Source organism: Anolis sagrei, chromosome 2 (genome assembly GCF_037176765.1).
Source record: "Anolis sagrei isolate rAnoSag1 chromosome 2, rAnoSag1.mat, whole genome shotgun sequence".
NCBI lineage: Eukaryota > Metazoa > Chordata > Lepidosauria > Squamata > Dactyloidae > Anolis > Anolis sagrei.
Window position 1 is genome coordinate 140,262,446 of NC_090022.1, and position 27,743 is coordinate 140,290,188.

The 27,743-nt window shown below is 43.4% G+C and overlaps 1 protein-coding gene across 1 annotated transcript in view; it reads right to left on the reverse strand.

The window, feature by feature from the left end:
- Positions 1 to 27,743, reverse strand: part of CERS5 (ceramide synthase 5) — a 51,695-nt gene that overhangs the window by 6,342 nt on the left and 17,610 nt on the right. The window contains exons 3-8 of the mRNA XM_060764032.2: positions 25,262 to 25,392; positions 24,235 to 24,292; positions 21,432 to 21,482; positions 19,985 to 20,077; positions 9,445 to 9,573; positions 8,232 to 8,338 (exon numbers count right to left, since the gene is read on the reverse strand). Of these exons, the coding sequence (XP_060620015.2) occupies positions 8,232 to 8,338; positions 9,445 to 9,573; positions 19,985 to 20,077; positions 21,432 to 21,482; positions 24,235 to 24,292; positions 25,262 to 25,392 (569 nt within the window). The remainder of the gene's footprint in view (positions 1 to 8,231; positions 8,339 to 9,444; positions 9,574 to 19,984; positions 20,078 to 21,431; positions 21,483 to 24,234; positions 24,293 to 25,261; positions 25,393 to 27,743) is intronic.

Here is a 27,743-nt window from a genome sequence, read left to right on the forward strand (position 1 = left end):
GGTAAAGGTTTTCCCCTGACATTAAGTCCAGTCGTGTCCGTCTCTGGGAGGTGGTGCCCATCTCCATTTCTAAGCCGAAGAGTTGGCGTTGTCTGTGGACACCTCCAAGGTCATGTGGCCGGTATGACTGCATGGAGCACTTTCCCACTTTCTCTTTTGCTAGTTAACTCTAGTATTTGTTATAGTTTAGCTTGGCTGTATGTTTTATGTTACATGTTGTATGTTCCGACTGCTGAGAGTGTGATAGGAGATACATAGGATTTGATTTATGAGGATAGGATTACGGGGGTGGATCAGGTGAAGAGGCCCAGGAGATCGCATGAGACTGCTTGTGACAAGAAGCATCCATATAGGAAGGTGTGGTTGGTAGCTGAGTGTGTTTAGACTAGCGGTTGTGATAAAAAGAGTCGTATAGGAAGTGTGGATGATTGTTGGGTGTGTTTAGTCTAGTGAGTGAGAGTGCAGATGTAGTGTTGGATAGTTGAGTGAATTGTGGGAAAGAGAGAAGTTTGTGGGCTCTTGGAGTGTCTGGGAGTGGCTGACTGTGCCGGAAGTTGTATGTGAATGTAAGCTGGTGGGAGTGTTTAGATACGAGTGTTGTGTGAGCTACCTTTTAGACATAGGAATGGGTGGAGCAGAACCCCATGCGAAGAATGATCTTTTGCACTTTTACGACCTCCTGAGGGAATCGTTTAATCATGTGTTGTTACAACTCAGGTTTTTAAACGAGAAAATGGACCATCTCCTTAGAGGTTTTGCCTCTTTCTCAGGAATCCCAGTGCAATCATATCCCCCAAAGACTGATAACTCTTTGTGTGCAGATCTGGCTAAGGACTTGTGCCAAAATGGGGAGAAAGGCATGTCGGACCTTGGGGATCTGGGGGCTGAACGAGGATTGAATGATGAGTTGACTGAGGGAAGGGGAGAATCTTTGGGCAGTCATAGGATTGAGAACATTGTGGAGTGGCAGCGGTCTGTGATGGCCGCTCAGAGGACGATCAATAATATAACAGATCTTTTGGTTCAGCCAACCGCAGCCTGCACTCAGGATCATCATCTACAAACTGACATGTTCGCGGTGGACATTGCTGACCAATTAGTAAACAGAGGCAGATGGACCTCTAAGAGGGCAGTTTGTAATTCCTTGGCCCAAATCCTGGGTAAAAGACAACAGGAAATAAGACTAGAAGCCATAGTGTGGTTATGGAGGGACTACCAATCATCTGACCGTTCCTCCCGTCTTCAAATAACACCGGAAGACAATTCATGGCTCAGAGAGCTGATGGCAAAGCGCTCTGTCTTAAAGAAATGGGGCATTACCATTAGGAGGGTAGTTGTGGACCCCCAGATACGCCCCTTATTTGCCTCCGGGGTTCCTTCTCGCCATACACCATCAGGCCCCCGTGTGAACTCCACAATTAGCTCCCCGGTTAGGGCCTCCCCCTCCCCCCCTCCTGGTTCATACCATTTTGAGACCCCATCTGCCCCGGTCGCCCCCGCTCAACCAGCCACACTCCTTCACTCGAGAACACTCCCCTTATTCAGCCCACTCAGCTCCCTTGATGTTTCATTATCTACCTCATCATCAGAAACATCCTTACCTAACGCCCAAGGGAGATTATTCCCCAGCCCGACTTCTTCCTCTGAGAGCTGACTAGTCATAGATCCTGCCTACGTAGGGGGGGGGAGGGTTCCGGAGGAAGGGGGTGCCATCCAAGTCGTGTGGGGGAGGAGAATAGCGGGTCACCAACATCCCAGGGAGAAGCGCAACAGAGTTCTTGCGACCCTGGAGAAGGTAGGTAGTGGTAGGCTCCATGGCAGCCCCCTTGGCCTTAAGGTCCTGCTGATTAATGCCAGATCCGTTAATGGTAAGACCGCGGCCATCCAGGACTTGATCATGGATGAGAGGGCGGATCTGGCATGCATCACCGAGACCTGGTTGGATGAGCTGGGGGGAGTAAATCTCACTCAGTTGTGTCCACCTGGTTTTGGAGTGCATCAGCAGGCCAGACAAGGGGGGCGGGGAGGAGGGGTCGCAGTAGTCTTTCGGCAATCCATCGCCGTGATCAGATGCGCTGTTCCGCAGGCTTCGGGGTTCGAGTGTGTCCACTTGAAAGTGGGGAGCCGTGACAGTGTGGGGTTCCTGCTGGTGTACCGCCCACCCCGTGACCCAGTAGTTTCCCTGTCTGAGCTAGCGGAGGTGGTCTCTAATTCGGCCTTGATCTCCCAGCGCCTGGTGGTGCTGGGAGACTTTAACATCCACGCCGAGACCACCCTTTCTGGTGCAGCTCAGGATTTTATGGCCACCATGACGACCATAGGGCTGTCACAAATAATATCTGGTCCCACTCTTCAAGCTGGACATACTCTTGACCTTGTTTTTGTGGCGGACAACGAATTGATTAGAGTGGAAGATCAAAACATCCTTCCAGTGTCATGGTCTGATCATTATCTGATCAGTTTTAGACTTGCTGCGACTCTCAACCTCCGCAGGGGTGGAGGACAGATTAAACTGGTCCGCCCTAGGAGACTGATGGATCCGGATGGATTCCTGAGGAATCTTGGGGCTCTTCCTGCCTTGGAGCCTGGCGTTTCCATCGACGCCTTGGTGTCTCTCTATAATGGGGAGATGTCCAGGGCGTTAGATGTGATCGCACCCGAACGCCCCATCTCGTTGCGTCGTGACAGGCCATCTCCCTGGTTCACTGGGGAGCTGGCCGTGATGAAGCATGCGAGAAGGGGGCTAGAGCGCAAATGGAGGAAATCTCGGGTCGTGTCTGATCGAGCACGGGCTAAAGCCTCTCTTAAGGCATACTCCGTGGCTATTCGGGTGGCCAGGAAATCATTCACGACCACCCGGATAGCGTCTGCAGCAAATAGATCATCGGAGCTGTTTCGGGTCGTGGGGGAACTCCTCCACCCACCTGTGGTGGAGGAGGTCACTGATGACCCAGCAGCTCGGTGTCGCGATTTCGCACACCACTTTGCAGGCAAAGTCGCCCAGATACGTCTTGAGCTTGACTCCAATTTCATCGCAGTACCAGAAGAGGTGACGGAGACATCTGCTTGTCCAACCTTGTGGGATTCTTTTAGGCTTGTTCTTCCTGAAACCGTGGAGGAGATTCTTGGGGCTGTGAGAGCGACCACCTCACCCCTAGACCCGTGCCCATCTTGGCTCATTAAATCAGCCAGGGAGGGGCTGGTTGATTGGTTTGTATTGATTATCAACGCATCGTTGGAGCAAGGGATTTTTCCATCTAACCTGAAACAGGCTGTGGTTCGTCCACTCCTCAAGAAGGCTTCCCTTGACTCCACGGTGCTGAGTAACTACAGGCCAATTTCCAACCTCCCTTTTCTGGGTAAGGTGCTGGAGCGGGTGGTCGCCTCCCAGCTCCAGAGCTTCCTAGATGATACCAACTACCTAGATCAGTCACAATCTGGTTTCAGGCCTGGTCATGGCACCGAGACGGCATTGGTCACCTTGGTGGATGACCTCCGCAGAGAGCTGGACAGGGGGAGTGTGACTCTGTTGGTTCTCTTGGACATCTCAGCGGCTTTCGATACCATCGACCATGGTATCCTTCTGGGTCGTCTCTCTGGGATGGGCCTCGGGGGCGCGGTTCTATCGTGGCTCCGGTCCTTCCTAGAGGGTCGAACCCAGTTGGTGAAGCTGGGAGACGCCTGCTCGGACCCCTGGCCTTTGACCTGTGGGGTCCCGCAAGGCTCTATTCTGTCGCCCATGCTTTTTAACATCTACATGAAACCGCTGGGAGAGGTCATCCGGAGTTTTGGAGTTGGGTGCCATCTCTATGCGGATGACGCACAACTCTACTACTCCTTTCCACCTAATGCCAAGGATGCCTCCCGGGTGCTGGACGAGTGCCTGGCCGCTGTGCTGATCTGGATGAGGAAGAACAAGCTGAAAATCAATCCTGACAAGACAGAGGTCCTCCTGGTCGATCGTAAACCGGATCGGGGTATAGGGTGGCTACCTGTGCTGGACGGGGTTACACTCCCCCTGAAGCCACAGGTCCGCAGTTTGGGTGTCCTCCTGGACTCGTCGCTTACACTTGAGGCTCAGGTGTCGGCGGTATCCGGGAGGGCCTTTGCACAATTGCGACTTGTGCGCCAGCTGCGACCGTACCTCGAGAAGGCTGATCTGGCCGGGGTGGTCCATGCCTTGGTCACCTCTAGAATGGATTACTGCAATGCGCTCTACGTGGGGCTGCCCTTGAAGACGGCTCGGAAACTCCAACTGGTCCAGCGGGCAGCAGCTAGGATGCTAACTGGGGCTCATTACAGAGAGAGGTCAACCCTTCTGTTTAAGGAGCTCCACTGGCTGCCATTTATTTTCCGAGCCCAATTCAAGGTGCAGGTGCTTACCTACAAAGCCCTGAACGGTTTGGGACCACCCTACCTGCGTGACCGCATCTCCACCTATGAACCCACACGCTCGCTCCGGTCATCTGGGGAGGCCCTGCTCGTGATCCCATCCACGTCGCAAGCGCGCCTGGTGGGGACACGAGACAGGGCCTTTTCTGTGGCGGCCCCCCGACTTTGGAATGCCCTTCCAAAAGATCTTCGCCAGGCCCCTACTTTAGCAGCTTTCAGAAAGAACCTAAAAACTTGGCTGTTCCGATGTGCCTTCTCAGATTAGGAATCCCCACCCAAGTCCTAGAAGCACTTTAGCACAATTAACATTACTGCACACCGTACTATTTTATTCCCATGCTCCTCCTACCACTCTAGCACTTTTAACCCTATACCCCACTGCGCTGGCCGGCCCAGTTTTAAAGTGTCATGATGTATTGTTATTGTCGTTATTGCTTGCTTAACTTATTGATTTGCTATGTTTTCTACTGTTGTGTTGTTTTACTGTATTGTGTTTTGAGGCTTCGGCCTGTGTAAGCCGCATCGAGTCCTCCGGGAGATGCTAGCGGGGTATAAATAAAGTTAATAATAATAATAATAATAATTACCTTCCCGCCGGATCAGTACCTATTGATCTACTCACATTTGCATGTTTTCGAACTGCAGAAACTGGGGCTACCAACGGGAGCTCATGCCGCTCCCCAGATTCAAACCTGCGACCTTTCGGTAAGCAAGTTCAGCAGCTCAGCAGTTTAACCCATGGCACCACCGGTAAGACTTTTTAAAAGGGAGGAGGGTAATGCTCAAGACAAAGCCAATTCAGTCAGAAGTCTTGCAACTCCATGAAAACTTTGCTACTCAACCTGCCATCAGTATTCATTTGGCAAGTTTGCTTCTCGAGACTCAGAGAAGGAATCTTCCCATCTCTTAAGAGAGAAAAAACTTACACACTAGCCAACTCTTTGTAATTTGAGAACTGTAGTAACAATTGTACCGTATACACAAAGTGAAACAAGGAAACGGCCTCCCAGTGCCATCTGAGATAAGCAGGTTCCCCCAGAAAAGCAGGGGATTGCAACAAAGGCCAGTGGAAACTGCATTAAAGATTCACTTGGTCCCTTGTGACACATCAAGGTTTGCTGAATGATATATCAACAATATGTGTAGATTACCATGGTTTAGTCATGAACAGCAGCACCAAGGGTAAAATATTTTTTTAATTGCAAATGCAAGTGCTCTAGTGAAAGACACAAGATGCCTCCTCACAGCATCTGTAGCACTTAAACCCTTCTTTTCTTCCAAAAAAAACTCATAACCATAGCCAAATATTATTAAGTAAATGGGCATGAACTGACTGATCAAAGATGATTTTTTTTCTCGCAAATCTAAATGCAGTCAATTATTAAGAAGAATCCTTTAACAATAATCAAGAAGCATTGCTAGTAAGTTTTTTAAAGAATATAACACAGGAAAAGGAGCAAACACATCTGCTTCATTCAAAGTGCAAGATAAACTATGGCCTTAAGGTAATGAAGCTGCCTTGTACCTAGCCAAAGGATTAGCCTACTAAGCTTAGCATGGCCACTGTTCTTCCTCTGTAAACTGGAAGGTGCCATGGCACAAAGGACAGATCAGAGATCTGGCAAATTAAAACAACATTTTATTAACAGACAAATTTAACTTCTTTTCCCCTGGTTGCCACTATAGAGTCTCTGTGAGGAAAAGAAACCTTTGAAGTGTATGCAGTTCTGGCTCTCAAATCTTTTCTGGATGGTTATTGCTATATAATATAAAGTCACGATGTGACTGGATTCTGGGTATCTTTAAAACTAACTGATACAATCTCAACATGACTTTATGTATCTCTCTATTATCTGGTTCTTTAGTCTGACTTCCCGACGTGATGTGAATTAATACAGTTTTGATGTGACGTAATTATACAGTTCCGACTTGACGTGAATTTCTGTACAACTTCTATCTTCCTGTACTTCCCTGTGAAATTATCAGTATGATCAAACCAACTTGACATAACAAGTATTTGATTTCAAATTTTAAATATTCTAGCAGGAAAAAAACAACTAAAGCTCTCATTAATTAAAGAAGTAAAATCAACTGTGACAATCAGAGTTAGATCACAAACATTTCTATGGGCATATATTAGGAGCACCTACCCAATTACACATCAGTGTGGACTTATTCTTCTAAAATGTATGTTGTAGGAAAATCACAGGCTTTCCCTTCAGTGGAGGGCATGATCACCAAGATCAGTTTAATTAAAGTGCTAGATTATACCAATGTTGTTCTGTCAAACCAATTCTCCAGTGGCATCCCTTGCTACTGTTGTTAATGTGGGTTGTTGGCATCACAGCAACATCAGCAGCAATGCATCTTCTCAGGCAGGACAGGGGCCTTTATTAGCACTATAAAATTGTGCAACTAAAAGAAGGATAGGCCTATCAGGTCTTCTCAAGAAGTACTATAAGCCAAGATGCCCTCTTATAACACTGAGCACAATAAACCTAGGGTCTGATTTGCAGTGCCATTCCTTCAACTATCAGAAATATTCCCAGCAACAGCACCTTAGTAAGAATGAACCAAAAAGAATGGCAAAAAATGGAAAACACAAAATGCCAAAACAAAACCCCAACAAACAGAAATGAAAAAGCAACCAATCAACTTCAACTGATCCAAAGAGTTCATCAAAATGAAATTTTCAGGGGGAAAATCCAACTTTAATTGTACATACTCATATGTATGTTTTCCACTACGAAACAGTTAAACATGATTTTAGCTCCTAAAAGAGATTATACAATTCTTACTTACCCTCTTCCCGCACATACTTATTCTAAAGTAATGATCAAAAACTGATAAATCTTTTGAATCTTTTGTGACAAAAGATAATGTTAAGTCCCAAAATTCTGGAAGTGTGCCAGCAGCATCTCAATTAAATGGCATAATTGCACTTCCCATTACACTTGATGGAAGAGCATCTGTTGAATATTACCATTAGGATTACCAGAAATTAAACTGAACACTTCAGAACAATAATACAACGGAGGCATTTCTCCTGACGTTTCGCCTGCATCTATGGCAAGCATCCTCAGATGCCTCTAGAACATGGCCATATAGCCCGAAAAAACCCACAAGAACTGAGTGATTCCGGCCATGAAAGCCTTCGACAATACAATAATACAACCTTTCCTAAAGTACAAGTACAATCTTTCCCAAAGGGGAAAAAAATCATATGTGGCAGAGGAATCTTGACAGTAACTTCATATGCCTGGTCTATCACAGAGAAAGAAGCTGCTGCCATTATGACTGCTATACTTCACCCTCCCTTGCATGGAACTGAACGTTTTTGAAGAACTACAATCCCAACTCAGGGCCAACTTTAGGTATTTTGCCACTGTTAGCGTTACGGCTGCGGTGGCATAGTGGGTTAAACCGCAAAGCCGCAGAACTTGCTGATTGAAAGGTCAACGGTTTGAATCTGTGGATAGGGTAAGCTCCCATTGCTAACCCCAGCTTCTGCTAACCTAGCAGTTCGAAAACATGCAAATATGAGATCAATAGTTACCGCTTCGGCAGGAAGGTAATGGCACTCCATACAGTCATGCCAGCCACATGACCTAGGTGTCTATGGACAATGCCGGCTCTTTGGCTTAGAAATGGAAATGAACACCACCACTACCTCCATTATCATTACAGCTTTTGAGGGTTCACATGGACCAGAGAGGCTTAATTATTTCCTCAATTTCTAACTCAAGGTACAACAGATTTTAATCCTCCACAAAATTATCTCCTGATTTATTCACTTAAGAATCATCTACAGAGAAAACACATTTTTTGCTAATACTTACCAGATAGGATAGATCCCCAAGCGGGTGACAATGAACACCACACAAAATAGTATGAAGGTGGCATCGCACAGTCGCTGATACTTGGCATAGTTGGCCAGTTTTGCCATCTAGGAAAAATACAAAGCATTGAACTCCAGCTGCTAATACAACCACATCCCATATTTCAGAGGACGGACTGATCAGTCTATTTGTTTTCTCTACTACATGCCTGAACTAGTCTCAGCAAGATGAAAGAACACTCTTTTTTTCTCTACATTTTCAGAGCTCAAAACAACATCAGCCAGTATGGAACAATGCACACTCCATGCCACTGTTTGCAACAGCAATCCTCACAAGTTAGCCTGCTCTCCCACCCCACCTGCACTCTTTTTCTCTGTCTGGAAGTGGCGGCAGTCATTTGGGCAAAAGTAGGTGGGTGGAAAAAGTAGGGATTTTTTTTGACGTTTTCCAGTTAATTGAGGTCTCTAGTGTGGTTCCCTCTTGTTCCTGGTTCCTCACCAGCTTACACAAAACTCCCTCCAAAAGACAGCATAAGGTCATCAATATGTGACCCTTAGTTCTCATTGCCCAAAATATGTCAGCATATATCCTGTAATGGGTAAAAGGTAGAACTCCTACTACACTGAAAAGTAGTGAACTGCCACTCTGGCAGTTATAAGCAAAAGAAATGTGTATGAGTAATACCTTAAGTTTTATCTATGAAATTAAGGAAACAACACTGATAGTAAAGGAAGAGAATGTGGCAAGTTTTAAAATCCTCATGGCCCACACCAAAATGAATGCCAGTGAAACACAAAGTTGTACAATTCAAGTTGTCAGGTGAAAGTATGCATTTTTTCTTAACCAGTGATACAAAAAAAATCCCTTAAGAAGTGTCCTTCACATGCTGACTACCCATACTGATAGGGTTTTGATATCAAGAATATGATTTTATCACATGACTTTAAGCAGATGATCCTACAGTTCACAAATAACTTCCACAATGTGTTTGTTTGAAGGGGGACTAAAGAAGGTAAATATTTTTTGTAAGGGATATAACAACATATAATCAAATAAATGGTTTACACCCTCTAGTTTTAATCGTTGTTGAGAAAAAGATCTCATATGAAATTTTCTTCAAAAAGTTATTTAGATACAAAAGAAACTAGAAGTGAAAGTAAAGTCAGATGTAGTTTTGAGACATAAAACCTAGAATGTAAATAGATTTGCTCACTTCTAGGAAGATGTCTGATGCATCATGAACACACAAAACCAGGGTTCCTACTCGCACCATCTTGTTCATGTAGGAAAAAGTGATGAGCCCAATTGTAGCCAAGTGATGGATAAACATCATCAAGAAATCCTAAAAGGGAAAAAGAGTGTAAAAGTGACTACAAAGATCAACTAACACATTACAACAAAAAAGATACCCAAAGCAATCCAGATTTGGGAAATATTTATATAGCAAATGCAAAGTCCTTGCTGAAACAAAAGCAAGCTCTTTCTAGACAATAGTGCTTTATTATGGAAAGGTGATCTAAGAATCAGTACTGCCAACCACTGCTTCAACCATTTTAAAGAATCTGTGCATTTCGTCTTCTTCAAGAGTAAGTTTGTAAAGCCCAGTGGCAGTAGGAACCCTCAAGCTCTGATGACCATGTGGTAATTGAAAGGGGAGGTACAGAATCAAACTATTATTGCATCTTAGTTAAAAGATGGCAGAGGGAGTCCGAAAAAAAACAGTAAGGTATACTAACAAGCAAACATCTCAAACACAAAATTCGAGAGACACTGGAACACAACACAGCTTTGCTCTCACAAAAGAAAATTAAGCTTAATTTGCAAAAAGCAATGAAAAAGCTAAAATCTTTTATATATAGCAAAACATCCCCGTGCTACTAGTTGAACATTGTAACAATTCAGATTGCAGAAAACCCTTGTTAAGAGATTAGATCATTAACATTTTTCTATCAACAGCACTCCCAATCTTGAGCGTAGAATCTATACAAATTTGGGGGTGGGGGGACTTTCTTTCAATGATAAGCAACTAAAGCTTGACATTCCTGTAGAGGAAAGCAGCTTAGCCATACTGTTGTAGACTTTACTATGCTACAGAAGAATGAAAAGTCAACACCACAGCAAAACTGGAGCATCTTGGTTCACACACACAAAACTTGGAATAAATAAATACAACCAAGGAAATACGTGAACATATCTAAATATTTGGGATAGAAAAAAGGCAATTATTCTCATATAATTCCTCTAACTCTCTGGCCAAACACAAACAGATGGCCCTTTTATATACCGTTGCTGAAGCTGCCATGTAAAAGTGCTGCCACCTCCTCAAGAGATGGGGAGAAAATATGGGTTGCTTACCTGTAACCGTAGTTTCTTGAGTAGTCCACTGTGAATACGCACATATGGTATTCCTGCGCCTGCGCAGGCCCAGTTTTGGAACCTTCTAGAAATTAAAAGAACAATCTGACCCCTCCTACCCCCTCCCTCCCCCCTCTCGGGTATATAAGGCTCCTGGGCGGAGCCCACCACCAGTTCTCTTCCGCCAAATTGGCCAGAAGGCGTGGCATGACATCCGAGGGGAGGAAGGGTGGGGATGTGCATATTCACAGTGGACTACTCAAGAAACTACGGTTACAGGTAAGCAACCCATATTTTCTTGTCGTAGTCTACTGTGAATCGCACATATGGTAGACTCGCAAGCTTAACATAGCGGCCGGCGGGATCATGCCACCGCCGAAAACAGCACCGCTCTACCAAAATCAGCTTGCCTTCTAGAAACCGCATCCAACTTATAATGCGAAACAAATGTGCTGGGGGAAGCCCAAATAGCTGCCCGACACACCATATCCAAGGGAACGCCCTTCATAAACGCTGCTGAGGCAGCCATAGCCCTTGTAGAGTGACCCCAAACCTGGAGAGGAAGCTCCTTCCTCGCCAACATATAGCATCTACGAATAGTCAAAACTATCCACGAAGAAAAACGCTGAGAGGACACTGGGAGTCCCCTGGTATCTTTCCGGTACTTCACGAAAAGTCTAGGAGACTTTCTGAATTCGGCAGTTCTCTGTACATAAAAGGCTAAAGCTCTCCTAACATCCAACAAGTGGAGGTTCTTTTCCAGAGGGGTCTCAGGGTTTTGAAAGAAGGAAGGCAAGTTCAATTCCTGGGACATATGAAATTTAGTTGCCACCTTGGGCAAGAATGCGACATCTGTACGTAACACCACTCTATCTTTATGAAACCTCAGATAAGTGGGATCTGCTCGTAGGGCACATAATTCACTGGCCCTCCTCGCTGATGTAATAGCCACTAAAAAGGCAACCTTCCAGGTAAGGAAGGCTATGTCCGCTGTTGCTAACGGTTCAAAGGGTGGTTTCATCAAAAAAGATAAGACTAACTCCAAGTCCCAAGCTGGAACCACAGGCGCTACTGAAGGCCTGATGTTGGAAAGACCTTTAAAGAATGATTTCACCATAGGGTCCATGAAACAAGATGGAAGCCCCGCTTTCCTTCGGAACCACGAAATAGCTGCCAAATAACACTTTAGTGATGAATTTGACAGTCCTGCTTCATACAAAGAAGTTAAAAACTGTAGAACCAAGGAGATCGGCGCCCGTTCTGGTTCCCATCCCTTAGTCCTCGTATATTCCCTAAAGCGTGACCACTTAAAGACGCAGGAACGTTTAGTAGACGGTCTATAAGCCGCCTCAATGATAGCCAAAACTGACTGAGAGAGAGGATGGGAAGGAGTAGCTATCTCGGCTGTACCCGCCAAACCGTAAGTTTCAGAAGATGCGCATCTGGGTACAGCACTTTCCCTTGTTGCGAGGACAGCAAATCTACCCTGTACCTGATCCTCCTGAAATTGTTCCCGGACAATTGCAGGAGTGGGGCAAACCATGGTTGGCGTGGCAACCATGGGGTTATCAGAATGCAAGACGCCCTGTCCTCTCGTAACTTGGCCACCGTCCTCAATAGCAGGGGGAAGGGGGGAAAGGCATAAGTCGTCTCCCTCCCCCAATCCCTTAGGAACGCATCTCCTAGGCAATTCTTTCCTATAGGAGTTCGCCATCTCGAACAGAACTTGACGCACTTCGCGTTCTCTGGGGTGGCAAAAATGTCTATCTCCGGTGTTCCCCATTCCCGGAAGATGCGAGTCGTCTCCTCCTTGTGGAGCGACCATTCGTGGTGACTCAGTGGACTCCTGCTCAATGCATCTGCGAGGGAGTTCTCCTCCCCCGGAAGATGAGCAGCAGTCAGGAAGATGTTCCTCTGGATGCACCACTCCCACACCCGCAGCGTGAGCTCCAGCAGACACCTCGAGTGAGTGCCCCCCTGTTTGTTCAGGTAATACATGACGGTCGTATTGTCCGTCAGTATTTGTACCATTGAACTGTGAATCAGTTGTTCGAAGGATTTTAAAGCCTTTTCCACTGCCATGAGCTCTAGAGCGTTTATGTGCAGTCCGGACTCTTCTGGAGACCACCTTCCGTTTGCGATGAGACCTCTTGTGTGTGCGTCCCATCCTGTAAGTGAGGAGTCCGTTGTAATCGTCCATCGTGGACTGGGGGGTTGGAAGGGCAAACCCATACATACATTGTGGGGGTGTGTCCACCACCAGAGAGAAAGACGGACTTCCTCCGGTAGTGACAATCTGGTTTGTGGGTTGTCTCTGATTGGGTTGAAACTCGACCCGAACCAGGACTGAAGGGGTCTCAGGCGTAGACGTGCAAAGGGGGTAACTGATGTCGTAGACGCCATGTGCCCCAAAAGAACTTGTATTTGTCTGGCTGAAATGGTAGGTGAATGCAGAACCAGCCTGATATGATCCTGGAGAGCGATGAAACGGTCCCATGGGAGGTACGCCCTCCGCGAGATGGAATCCAGGAGTGTGCCAACAAACTGGATTCGGCGAACCGGTCTCAGCAGGGACTTCTCCCGGTTGACCAGTAATCCCAGGCGCTGTAGGAGACATAAGACAATATGGACATGGTCCTGTAATTGGGAGTAAGATTTTGAAACCAAGAGCCAGTCATCTAAATACGGAAAGACTACAATTCCCAGCGTGCGGAGGTGGGCAACGACCACCGCCATGCACTTAGTGAAAACCTGGGGGGCGGTACTCAAACCAAAGGGGAGTACGTTGTAACAGAATGCCTCCTGGCCAATCATGAATGATAAAAATCTGCGGTGGCGTGGTGCTATTGACAAATGGAAGTATGTATCACGTAAATCAATCGTGGCAAACCAGTCATCACGTGCTAGGAGAGGCAGAATAGACGACAGTGTGACCATATGAAATTTTTTGGTCAAAACCACTTTATTCAAGGCTCTCAGGTCCATAATTGCTCTGAAACCACCTCCACGTTTATCAATTACAAAGTAGTTCGAGAAGAAGCACATTGGAAACTCAGAGGGGTGAACCGGGGAAATGGCCCCTTTCTTTAACAACGTATTAACCTCCTGCATTAAAACTGGGGAAGGGGGGGGTAACTTGGAGTGTGCCCTCCCGAGGGGTCCCTTTGAATTCTATGACATAACCTTCTTTGATAATCGCAAGAACTCAACTGTCAGACGTGATATCCGCCCAATTGTTGTAAAAGGGCGCCAGCCTGTCCCCAAACAGCGGGGGGTCCTGAAGAGAGTCACCCTCAGAAGGGGGAGGGCAAATAACAATCGGGCATGCAGCCCGCAAACTCTCAGTAACGAAAACAGTAGCAGGAGAAGGTGAACTAGGGGCAACGGGAAGATGCACATCAAAGGTGCTTCTTTGAGGCACCTTGGTTCTTTGCTTTGTTTTGATACGGTTGGTATCGAGATCTGGGGGAATAAGAATTCCTCCTGTTTGATTGGTACCTAGAGGAGGACGCGTTCCTCCCTCTGAAGGGGCCCTGGTAGTTATTATTATTAGTATTAGCGTTCTTACGGTAAGAGTTTGTGGGGCCCTGCCATCTGGATCTCTGCTGATAGAATGGCTGCCAGGCATAGCCAAATTTATTGGCTGCCTGGCGCACTTCTTGTTTTTCCTTGAGGGTGGCATCCGTCTCCGGGTTAAACAAACCCCCTGCATGTAGCGGGAGTTCTTCTGCTAGGGCTTTGCCCTCTTCTGATAAATTCGCTGTCCTGAGCCAAGCATGCCTTCTAAGGCATGTGGCTGTAGCGAAAAGGTGACCTGCCGATTCCGCCAAGTGTTTGGCGAAATCCTTTTGGGTTTTAGAAAGTAGGATCCCCTCCGTTTGAAGGGCCTTCGGGAATCTCTGTTCCTCTGCGGGCAGTTTATCTAGATATGGCAATATTTGTGACCACAGGAAGGTCTGATAGCCCGACATATAAGTGGCATAGTGCGCCATTCTTGTAAAAAGACCAGCCGCTATGTGGGCCTTTTTTCCCAGGGAGTCAACTTTCTTCCCTTCTCTGTCTGGGGGTGCTGAGAGGGTTCCCTTTGGCTTCTTAGATTTCACCACTTCTGCCACCACTGTATTTGGCTTTGGTGGGTTAGTTACCCATTTAGCATCGGTCAGATCAATTTTGTACAGAGTGTCCACCCTTTTAGGGGTGGCGAGTACATTTGCAGGAGGCACCTCTAAAATCTTCACCAGCTTTAACAGATACGGTAACATGGGAAGGGTAGTCGAGGCTGGGGTAACTTGTTCCTCTGAAGGGAACATGGGGTCCTCGACATGCTCCGGGGCCCTGGGAGTGGGGAGGTCTAATGCCTTCACCATTCTGTCCACAAGTGAGGCGAATTTATTAAAGTCCGGCGGCACTGCGCTTGGCTCCCCTGTCGGCTGGGGTCTGCTAGAGTCCTGCGAGTCAGCCGAGGAATCAGAGGCCTCTGGGTCAGCAGCCATTTGCTCTCCCTCTGGAGCCGAAATGTCTTGAGAAATAACAGGCGTGGCCGAGGGACCCGGCCGGGCAGCCACCGTCACATTAGTAGTAAGTGTCTCAGAACGATCAACACAGTTTAATAGTTCAGTACAAGAAGATTCAACAACACTATCAGATCGTCCAACACAAAGTGATGGGTCAGGCAATGTCGGGACCGCATCAGTCCCTGATGGTGGTGCTGCGTTGGGATGAGGGAACACAGCCGTCGAGGTGCCACAGCCCCTCTGCTGAACTCCTGGAATAGCATTCATCTGAAGACCCAGAGCCCGGGGGTTATTGTGTTGAGCATACATGAATGGCCCCGGGGGGCCCAATTGCCACATCCCTGGGTAGGGGTATGGCGGGGGCCCATACGGTCCCCAGGCCGGGGCCACAGAGCGGGATCTCCGAGAACGATGGTCCCTCCTGGATCTCCTGGAGCAGGCAGATGAGGAGGATGATGATGAGGATGACGAGGAGGAGGACGTCCTGGAACGGGACCTGCCCCTCGTCGATGCCCTGTTGCGGCGGCTCTCACCCCTTCTGCTCCGTCTCGAGGGGGAGCGGGAACGGCGGTGCCTCGAGCGTCGGCCCTCCGGGGAGGCCCTCGGTATCGGCGCTTCCTGGGGCAGGGGGATGGCTCTCAATCCCTGCGGAGGCTGGGGAAGTGGTCCTATCTCTCTCTCCTCCTGGCAGCCGCTCACCCCCGAAGCGCGCTCCCGGTGCTGGGGAAATGCTCCGCCCTCTGAAGGGAGTTCGTCCTCCTCGACACCGGCCGGTGTCGAGCTCATCAGGGCTGCAGCAGGGAGCGCGCCGGGGGATGCCGCTCCGGGCCCCGCCTCCCCCCGGGGAGCTCCTCCAGCTCGGATGGGTGGAGTCGAGCTTGCTGGGAGCACCACCGGGAGCGCGCCGGGGGACGCTGTTCCAGGCCCTGCCCCTCTTTGGAGCGACGTCGATGCCTGGATAGGTGAAGGGAGGGGCGGCGTCGACAGCGTCGGGCCTGTCCCTTGCGTCGATCCCGAGGAGCGCGCATGCGCGCCAGCGAGGGAGGCATCCTCACGAAGTTGCAGGCCTCCCGACGGAGGCGAGGACACGGGCTCGGCAGAAGGAGGTAAGGCTGAAGAAGAGACAGCATTCGCTGGCCTTCCCGCCTTTTTAGAGGCGGACTTTGCTAAGCTCCCCACAGCGCGGCCATCTTGATCCTTTTTTTTGGCCTTCTTCTTGGGAGGGCCACTCGCTGCCACTTTGGTGGTCGCCGGGGCGGTGGGGGGCCTAGGCGCCCCACAGGGCACAGATGGCATCAGAGCCCGCTCATAAAGCGCCGCTTTTAGGCGCGCCTCCCGGTTCTTGCGCGTTTGCGGCGTAAAGGTCGCGCAAATGGTGCAGGCCTGGGAGAGGTGGCCCTCGCCCAGGCAGGCCAAGCAGAGGTCGTGCCCGTCGTTGTCTGGCAAAACATTTGGGCACAGAGAGCATTTCTTAAAAGAAGAAGTGGCCATGATACCTTGTTCAGTCCGGGAGGCAAAGAATCGTCGTTATGCAGTCCGTTGTCAGGGGTACAGATTTTAGAAAAGTCCAAGTTCAGTCCAAAAGTCGATAACAAGCAAGGAATATAAGTAAAGGTTCTCTAACTGTGCCTACTGTCTGGCGGAAACAAGAGAACTGGTGGTGGGCTCCGCCCAGGAGCCTTATATACCCGAGAGGGGGGAGGGAGGGGGTAGGAGGGGTCAGATTGTTCTTTTAATTTCTAGAAGGTTCCGAAACTGGGCCTGCGCAGGCGCAGGAATACCATATGTGTGAATCACAGTAGACTACGACAAGAAATCCTAGTGATAATCCTAATATTAGAATTTCTACTCCATCTCTTGAGGAGGTGGCAAAGAGAAACTGCACTGGTCACTGTAACTGAAAAAGGATGATGCCTATAGAATAGCCAAATTCATATACGTATGTTCAAGCAACTATTATTGAGAAATATATGGAAACATTATATATACACACACACATTAAAACATATATAGAGAAAAATAAGCTTTCAAAACATTTTCAAGAAGGATCCACAATTGGGATGCCACCCTTCAAAGAAATGCTGTTCATATGAGGAACACTGCATCTGGTTTGGGCAATGTTCTCAACCATGTGTCCATAAATATCATTCTTTGGGGGGGGGGGGGCAGGCTTCCCTACTCCTTTAAAAAAACTGAATTCACTAATTCACAAATCAATCAAAAGAGATAAACTGGTAATTATATATTTTTAGAAATTATTAATTATTAATTCAATTGTATCTTTTTATATTAGAAAATACTTGAAACAAAATTATTCAGGTTCTAATTAACCAGCAGAGCAAATTAGTGAAGACATTAGAAAAATGCTTGTGGTTGACAAGTTCCAAAAAAAAAAAAAAAAAGGAGGAGGAGGAAAGAAAGAAAGAAAGAAAGAAAGAAAGAAAATCCCTTGTATTTTAGACCCTGGCTGTATTCCACCTCTAATGCAAACTAATTAGAAAACAGATGATAATGGGAGAATTTCAGAAAGGCCATCAAAAAAAGGGTTTTTTTGGGGGGGAGGGGTTGCAGCAAGACCAATTACGAGTCTTATTGCAAGTTAAAGATTAATAAATTATAGTGTCACGTTTTTGTGGATACTAATAATTTCAATAGCTATATTAAATGTTGAGTTCACATGGTCAGTTTTATATAAACATGCTTTGAATGGGGATCACAAAGACTGACATTAGAGAGAAAAGCACTTTAATAGATACGTTAGCATTTGAGGTGTGGGATAAATGATAGATGGTCGTTAAAAATGCAAGGTTCATTTTTTTGCTTTTTACTTAAGTGCTTCAATGACTGAAATTCCTCTAATTATAGTTGGTTTGTACTACGCGTCTATCTTAGCTGTATACATTACCATATATACTCATGTATAAGTAAAAAATGTTTGCCCAAAACTCAATCCAAAAAACTTGGGTTGATTTATATACATGTCAATGCACCACCTATCTACTGTGACATGGTTTCAGGCCTCTTGTAATGCCTGCTCAAAAAACTGCAGCACCACTTTGACACTCCCCTGCCATGGCAGAGAGAAAGAAGAGGGATGTGCTTCTTTCAGGTTACCAGGACGGCCTGCTCAGAGTGAAAATGGGGCCGTTTACCCACAAGTAAGCACGTGGACAATCGTTCTCCCACATCACCACTTTGTCCAGGCTGGGGGTTTTTGGGGGGGGGGGGCTTCTGGTTGTGCTCTTGTTCCTGAATCTTCTCTGGCTCAACATTTGATAGAATGCTCCTCTTCTCCAGCTCCTGGGGAGCAGGTTGGCAATGGCAGGTTCCAGGGTTGCTAATGATTGCAGCAGTTGCCAGCCTTGTAACAGTGACAGCAGTGACAGTGGCTGTAGCATCACTGGCAGCCTGGAAGCTGGAGGAGTGGAGCATACTACTGCAAGGGAAAGAGCTAGAACTGAAGTGTGAGTGTGGGGCATCATCAGCTGAGAAGGAAACAGAGGTGGGTGCAGCAATAAATAACAATAACAGGTAAGATGCAAGATGGCCTGAGCAAAGAGGAGGTATAGTTGAAGGATTTCATGGCCAGAATCACTAGGTTGTTGTATGTTTTTCCGGGCTATATGGCCATGTTCTGGAGGCATTTTCTCCTGACGTTTCGCCTGCATCTATGGCAAGCATCCTCAGAGGCATCTATGGCAAGCATCCTCACTACCTCTGAGGATGCTTGCCATAGATGCAGGCGTAACATCAGGAGAAAATGCCTCCAGAACATGGCCATATAGCCCAGAAAAACCTATAACAACCTAAAGGGGAGGTAGTTGTTTACTCATGAGTAAATCACCCTATATCTACTCTGAGCTCAGAAGGGAAGGAGCTTTGTTTGGACCAGGAGAAAAACAGCAACAAAAACACAAATAAAAGAACTGGAGTAATAAATACCTATCATTATACCATGCATTTTTTAAATGCATGGGTAAGAAAATCATATCAGGAGCAGCTGATACTCCAAGGCAGTGTTGAGTTTCCCCTTTCCTCATAATGGCCCACAAATTATTCACAGGTCATAACAAAATTAATAATTTTGGCCCCCAAATCTGCTCCTGTTGAGTATATACAGTATGTAATTTGGTTTTCTCTTGATGCAATCATGAAAGGAACTAAGCATGGTAGTTTCAGTGACTGTCTGAATTGTCATTAGTCTTACAAGTTAACTAAAGTTTATCACTTTGGCTAATACAACAAAGAGACAATTAACAAGTGAAAGCAAAATCTTCTTGAATCCCATCCAACTTCATGGGAGGAGGGAAACTGTGTACACAGAAGCTTGTCAAACGTGTCCTACATTATACTAAACCATGATTTAGCACAAAATTCAAACACTAGCAATGCATACAGCTTTACATTCCTGTTCTTATATTTAAAATAGAATCCAAATTGTTTGCATGTTAAACAGAGCAACATCCAAAGGTGTAATACTTCCTCTTACATCTAGGCTATCTCACTGGAAAAATTAATTTGACAGGTTAATCTATATGTTTCTAGATTATAAGTTACCAGGTTCCCCCAAACCCTTACATGCCTCCAATTAGCAATGAAATATTACAAGAGCAATCTAGGAAACATTCACATGAGTAAACTCTGTTCCCTCCTCTATTAGAAATAAAAAAAAAATGTTCATCCAGACACAGAAGCAATCTTCTCATTCACACACACACACACACACACACACACAATTACCACATGTCTTTTGAAAAATACCCTCTTAATCCATGTATGTTTTATTCAAAAGTACCTATCAATTATTCTATTGGATTAATTCCTTTAATTTAGAAAGATGGAAGGGATAATCAGAAGATTCCCAGAAACAGGGTTCTCTCTTACCTTTCGCTTTATATCTGTAAACTGTGAAAACATAAGAGACCAATAAAAGGCCAGTTCTGTAATATAATAGTAGTAAAGGCCAGATGTTATGGGCTGAAAAACAGAAGATTTTTTTTTATTTTAGAACCATCCAACATCTACATTAAGACCTGTTTAAAGACTTAAACTTGTAAAAACTCATATCTTTCCAACACTGCAATTAAACGGAAAGCGATCTTGTTTCCATCCCTGCCTCTACACCATGCAGTCAGTGCTGGGATGGTAACAAAACTATCATTTCTTCCTGCTGCTTTATTAACTAACCAATCCTATACCAAGGATCTATTGGGAAAGCACAATATAGCACTTCTGGCAACAGTTTTGGGCATGCAGGCAATATTTCAGGAGGGAAATTCAGTCTCACCCATGATCCAGCTGGTAGTTTGAGGGAAGGGAAACAAGACACTTCCTCCCTTTTCAGGGAAGGGAGGAAGCAGGGTGGGGGAACAGAAGGCAAAGGCAAACCCAGCCATATTAGAAGCTGTAATGGGAGCAGTGGTCAGGGGAAACAATACCAGGAGAGGAATTGAAGAAGGATTTGAATTTATTAATTTCCTTCTATCCTGTCAAAACATACAGGCTAATAATAGAAAAGGGATCCTTCATTCAACTTAGCTTGAAGTGGGGGCACAGCAAAATGCTTGCTCCACTGCAAATACATGTTAATCTAGACATCCATTACCCCGTTTAATCATTTGACATTTGGATAATGAAATCCATGTAGATAGCATGTTCTTTATAAAACCAACAAACATAAAATCTGAATGCGTAAGGACAAAGTAGTTTGTAGCAGGCATACATATCAATCTTCTAACATATCCATTAGCACATCTTCCATACATCTATATCGTCAAAGTAAGGTCCACACCATCCCTACAATCCTGAAGCCTTCTTTCGTGTTTTGTCAAGGACTCTCATTCCCTTCTAAAATGAGGAGATTGCATCAAGGAAGGAGGAGAGAAGGTCTATGATCAGATATGCAGCAAGCTTATTGTGTGCATTTGTTCTGAAAATAATTTAGTCCTTGACATCCCTAGACATCTCTCTTAATACAGCCAGGCATCATCATTGCAAAATCCCATTTGTAAGCTTTGATGTGCCAGACCTCTATGATATACTGTGAAATTTCCACATGTTATCTGTCAGTTCAGGATGACATATTTCTTCTGGCTGCAGCAGTTACTCCATGATAATGGAGCTGCCTTCTATCAAGGCAAAATGGATAAGCTCTTTCAAAAGGCGAAGGTCTGAGTATGATCCAGTATTGCTAAGATCAGTTGCTGATTTAGGAAAAATATTAAGTAAATTCTAACGTATTCAGAAAACATTAGCTTTTCACCTGACAAATATTTACGGTCAAATCAGTCACTCACTGCTACTTACACATACTGGTGAAAACATCACATACCTGAAAAGGATAGTTGTACCAACATTGTCGGGTATCCCAAAACCAAGGTGACTAAAGTAAATAGGAAGAAAGAAAACTATATAAAAAGAATACCTTTTGCAATAAAACTTGTTCAACTTTGTAGTACAGGCAGTCCCCTAGTTACAAACATCTGACTTACAAACGACTCATAGTTAAGAACAGGGATGTAGACAAAAAGAAGTGAGAGGAATCTATCCCTTGGAAGGGAAATTCACTCCTGAAAGAGTTATCATGGGGAAAAGGTGTCACCACTGAAGTTTCTCACCAAACATCAGGCTTCAAAAGGACTGCCTCCCACATAATCATTTCAATATCTATGATACTAAAGTTTCCACAAAGTTATTACTCCACAAAGATGATTACCCAACTACTTGCACTATGTTCTCTTCATTGGTAATAGCTACATAACATTGTTATATATTATTACATATATAATCAGAATCAGGAATGTTTGGTATCATACTTTCACCTAACAATGATTTGGGTATGTGTACCTGAAGAGCACTAAAACTAAATCAAGCATTTAAGAATATTCCATAGTTTTGTGTTTCAGGTGTTTCTCAATTATAAGAAGGTATAAAGCGTCATGTGCTGTTTCCAAATCTCTTATTTCTAGTGGGAAATCAACAGACATATTATTCTCTCAATTTTTTCAATAATTCCTATCTTTACTTTAAAAAAAAACTCTGATAAACAGGATCAAAGTAACCTACCAAGTTTTCATATTGTTAGTTATTATATTTTATGTTTCCATTTTATAAATCACACTGAATACTGGGACAAGGTGAGATATTAAATAAATAACCCACAGACGTTCCAATCCCCTTTACAATTCAGAATAATAAAAGGAAGCGTCAGAACCTTACTTCTGATATGCTATAAACTTTTTTTGCTTAGCTATCATATTGCTCAACACTCAATAATTAAATTCCCAAGGTCAATGCTACATCAACTGAATCTGTTAAATGTCTGTAGGCAATCTGTACTCTCAGCCAGTACTTAAGCAAGTACTTTTAGATTAACACTTTAATCTAAGTGTTAGATCTCAGCTTTGTTGTTTAGAACTGCACTTAAGGATCTTTGAAACCTATTAGTCTCAGTAATTTAAACAAAAGCTGCAGTGACTGAGCAACAGTAAACATTAGAACATAGAAAGAAACAGGTTTCTTTAAAAATCAATGGGCTACAAAGAAGGTGATGGACTAAAAAAAATAACAACCTCAGAGTGGTCAACTGAAAAAAGGGCAATATATTCCTTATTCCTTACCCATTAATCAACAGCAACATTGTGCTTTTTGAAAAAGATCTGAAGCATTTAAGTTTTCTGACATAAAAGGGTAGTGGTTCTCCTCCAGTACATAAAGCACAACAATATCTGACAAACCGAAGCCAGGCATGAGCAAATTCCAGCCCCTGTGCTATTTTTGAGATTCTTGAAAAAAACATTGCTATCCACCAGTGGTCTCTAACCCTTCAGTTTAGGGGATGCAGAGCAGCAAGTTTTTTTCATAGTTTTGCCATTAACACCCCCACTCCAGTTCTATCTATATGTGCCTAGAACAAAGCATGTTTTAAGCCAGGAAGTCAATTGGAAATTAATTTAATTTCCTTCTCTCTGAAAAAAAGTCTCTCCTGTCTAGAAGCAGCACAAGAGGGCATACAAATATGGGGAAATTGCCCCCTAGTGCACCCTGCAGGGTATGTAGCATTATCTTGGCAGGAGGCATCTCTCTGAAATTGCAAAATGGTGAGGTCAATGTGCACCCCTCTCCAAACTCTGTCAGTTCCTCACACTGTAAAACTGAAGGTGACGTGAATACCTGTCACCAGATGGTCTCAATGGAGATATCCAAACATACAAAGAAAAGTGGCAAGTGATGTCTGGCTTTTTCCAATGGTGGTTCACATAGTTCACGTCAGGCAAATTCCATTGTTATGATTGAGTTTATGTATGCATGTATGTTATGTAATGAGTTTAACAGGAAGACACTGGTGATAAATTATATTTTATTACTCTTGTGGCATTAAATTGCTGCCAATTTGTAAGCCGCCTTGAGTTGCCTTTGGGCTGAGAAAGGTGGGATAGAAATACTGTAAATAAACAAATAAATTATTATAAAACTGGGAGTAGAGTTAATTTATTTCAATTTAATGGCAAAATATTTTGTTTGCTTTGGTTTTCAAAAATCTGTAGGGTCAGATTATTTGCAAAATGAACCTGTAAACAGCTAGGGGAGAGGGTTAGTCTTCTGGCCTATATTTATTTCAAATTATTACGTATTTTAATTTATTTTATTACCCAAGGTCAAAGAAAACTGTTTTTAAATGGGCAACAAGGGAAAATAGAAGAAAAGGGATTCCTTATAATGAAGGATGCTTTATTTGCATATTATCTGATCTTTCACATTACTTCATTTGCAGTCATGCTTTTAAGTTGAATTCACAGAAGTGAGAATGTATTCTGTGTCATTTGTAAGAAGACAAGCACAATACATATACATTCATGCAACTGCGATTTCTAAGATAGAGATCAGCATCCCTTCCAAGGGACAAAGAACAAGAATATTGCAAATCACAAACAGGTCTGTCTGGTTTTGTGGCCAGAGAGAGACTGACCTACGATATTTCTATGAAGCATTATATACATGTACCTTACCTACTGCAGTTAAATGGAAAACTGGGAACCCAATTAAAAATGCCGGGAGAGTATTAAGTGAAGGGGGAAAAATCTTTTTCTTTTAACCTCACAATGAACAAATTGGGTACAGAGCAACTTACTCACCATCCAAAGAAATCTGAGTCCATAGATAAATATACTTAAATAAAATATTAGTCTCCACCTAGAAATGAAAAAAAAAGTTTACAAAATTGTACATAGCACAAGCATCCTAACCTTATTAAACATTGATTTAGTAAGAGGCAAAATCAGCTTAAAATTGAAGGAAACCTAAAAACTCCAAGCACAGAATTCCCACTTTGAAAAAACAGTGTTTTGTTCATGGCGAGCTAAATTACAACAAACTCTATGACTCTGCTCATTAAAATGAATGTGTTTCAGAGGTTTCATTTAATATAGCTTCATTCCATAGCACATCCCAAACAGACAGTTAGGATATTTTCGTCATAAGAGAAAGCTTTACATGGATATCCAGTAACAACTCTGCACTAGTAGACATTCACAAAAATATGTAATGTAACTGACACACACAAGAAATTACCTATCTTCCACTTAAACAGTTTCCAATTAGAAATATAGGCAAAAGATAGATGGAGGCCAAAGGAGACTTCCACTCACCTAAGAAAAATATCTTGGGGAGGAAGTCACTGGAGAATAGAAGTAGAAGCCACAGAGGGAGCAGGCAGGAAGGCAAAGATGTTCAGATACTATAGTGATAAGAGGCCATGCATAAAAGGGCAAGAAAATAAATTTAGATAGGACAGAAAAGGAACAAGCGTCCAGGAAAAATCAAGTGTTTCAGAAAACATATTTAAAAGAAAAAGTTAACTTTAAAAAGATTTTTTAACCCTCCAAACAAATTAATAACTGTCTCAATAAATGGCATAAACTTGGGACATAGTGATAAGAATCAAGGGACAGACATCCAAATCCTTAATATTTCACACTTAAGCCTAAAGGACAATAAACCTGCAAATTGTTTGTACTACTACAAATAAAAAGTAAACATTTTATACTACGTATTGCTGCATAGTTAATGATTTAAAAGATCGTTCCTGTCTCGGTCTACAACTTGTCAACTTTTAAAAAGGAAACAACTGAACTATAGGATTTGGAATCTGCACAAACCTACATGCTTTCACAGAACTTTGCAAGGGTACTTGGTTTATCCTGGTTCCTCCGGTGACGAAACCAGCATTGGATTTTTCGGACATCCCAGTCAAGCTGTTTTGACAAACCCTCTAATCTTCTTGCATCTGGGCACTGGGGGTGATCAAAAAGATATAAAGTGATATCTTTTGTTTCTTATCAATCTTTCAAAACAAATACTTCTGATTTATACCTTGTTATTATTTTGTTCACAATCAGATGCATATTATCTCAAATTCTGCATGGAAAAGTGACACTGGTTAAACAATCAGTCCAGGAAAAAACCATGTGTGAATGAATAAAAAATAAGATAAGGATTATAAATGCTCTGTATTTTAAAAAAGTATTATCCAAATAGCTGAAAAGAAGGGTGGCATCACTCTTTATCTCATAAAGCATTACATAATTCTTAATTAATTATATGGATTAATTTTTGGCTAACATTATGAAGTGTTACAGCTTTCCCCTGTGGTCATATCCAGATAGTAAAGCTGTGTGATTAATGGCTGACACTCCAGCTTTTGGCACATGATGTCCAGCATTACTTTTTATAAACAAAAATCCCCAGACAATTTTAATGAAAAATTTTACATCTGCATTTTATGTTTAATCTTTGTTTTGTGTTTTTTAATATGTATTTTGTGGAAATATGTTTTAATATGTGTATTTTTAAAAAAAATAGATTAATGTGTGTTTTAGCAATGTTGTAAACCACCTTGAGCTGTGAGGAGAGGCAGGCAAAGAAATTATTATTATTATTATTATTATTATTATTATTATTATTATTTTAAAACAAGAACACCAGCAGCACAATAAAAGCCTAGCCTGTGAGTATGGTCTTAAATTAGCTTTACACTTTGAATGTAACAATTTGTCATTATTTCTCATTTTCCTATTTCTTTTAAAAGATATTAACATCCCCCAAAAGTCAGTAACCGACTAGAAAAAAATTGATTATAGGGTAATTTTGCAGTAAAACATTATATAGTGTCAGTACACATCTAGCTTCCTTTGGAAGTATTTTCAGAAGCAATCTTCCACATGCTAAGGGATTTCATTTACAAAGGCAGCAAAAGTGACTATATTTACAGAAGGCATATCTTTCTCTACATGACAGTAAAGAGCTTGACAGTCAAACCACCACAAACTGTATTCGCACATGAGAGGAAAACAACTAATGCAAAGAACTAGGTTCAAGTATTCCTCTCACCATTCCCCCTCCCACACATTCAAAGGAAAAAAACAGTGCATTCCACTTTGTCCAATTCATAGACCGAAAATGTGTACTTGTTGTTATGTGTCAATCAAGGATCATGATTTAAAATAAACCACATTTTTTCTACAATAACCAATGATATGATCCAGATTTTGAAGCTAACCAGATTACCAACTGATCAGAATTGTCTAAACCACAACTTTACTCTTACACATAAACTGGAAGTCATAAATCTTATGCTGAATTATTTCTTCCCAAAGTTATGTAGGAAAAGAGGAAAGCAGATGGAAAGCTTAAACCTCAAGGTTTGCCAATGCTCCTTTCTACTCATGCACATAGTGCTAAGCCAGAGTCAAGTACTTATGTGATTATGTGAGCCTGAAGCATCCAGATTTATCCAGACTCGCATAAACAAAATAAATAAACCTGTAATTCTTTGGAGTTACACCAGTGTCAGCAGTTAGAAAGAAACGAGCAAACTATTGTTGCCTGTTCTGATAACAAATTATTTTCTGTTAAATGTTGATGTATGTGTATTGTTCTGGAAAATCCAACAGAACAACTCAGTTTTTAAAAAAATATGAAATGGGAAAAAAACCAAAACAAACAATGAAAGAAAAATAGGAAAAATGTAATCAATGGTCACAAATATAGTATCCTGTCTGATTTCAATTCAAGACCTATACAGAATTACAATCAGTGTAATGAAAACCACGTAGGTTTGGAAGGAATTTCAGATTGGAAGGAAAATGTTGCCTTGGTAGTACTGGATATAAAAAAATATGTTCTGGACACTGTTTTGATCTGGACTTCGAGGCATCTCTTCCTCATGTGACTGAACTGTCTACAAATGACACACACTGTCTCTTTAACTTATCTTGTTACCTGAACAGCTCTCCACAAAGCAACAGAAACATCACTAGCCTGAGACAGAGGTAATCACAACTATGAATGAATACTATAGCCTGGCAATGTAAAAATGTCGGAATATATTATGGGTAATTTATGCATAAGATTTACAGTACATCTCTTTAGAAAATAGAAGGTGGCATTTCGCAGTCTTCCTTTCAAAGATACAAACGAGAGGAAAAGGCTGTTTACAGTCCAAAAGAAATCCATGTTTGTGATGCAGACATTTGAATTGGGTCAGAAAAAAAGGCCTCACTTCATGCTTAATGGAGAAACAGAAATATAAGGATGTTTCAACTGTAGTTTGCTTTGCTCTAAATCAGGACAGAAAGAGACATTG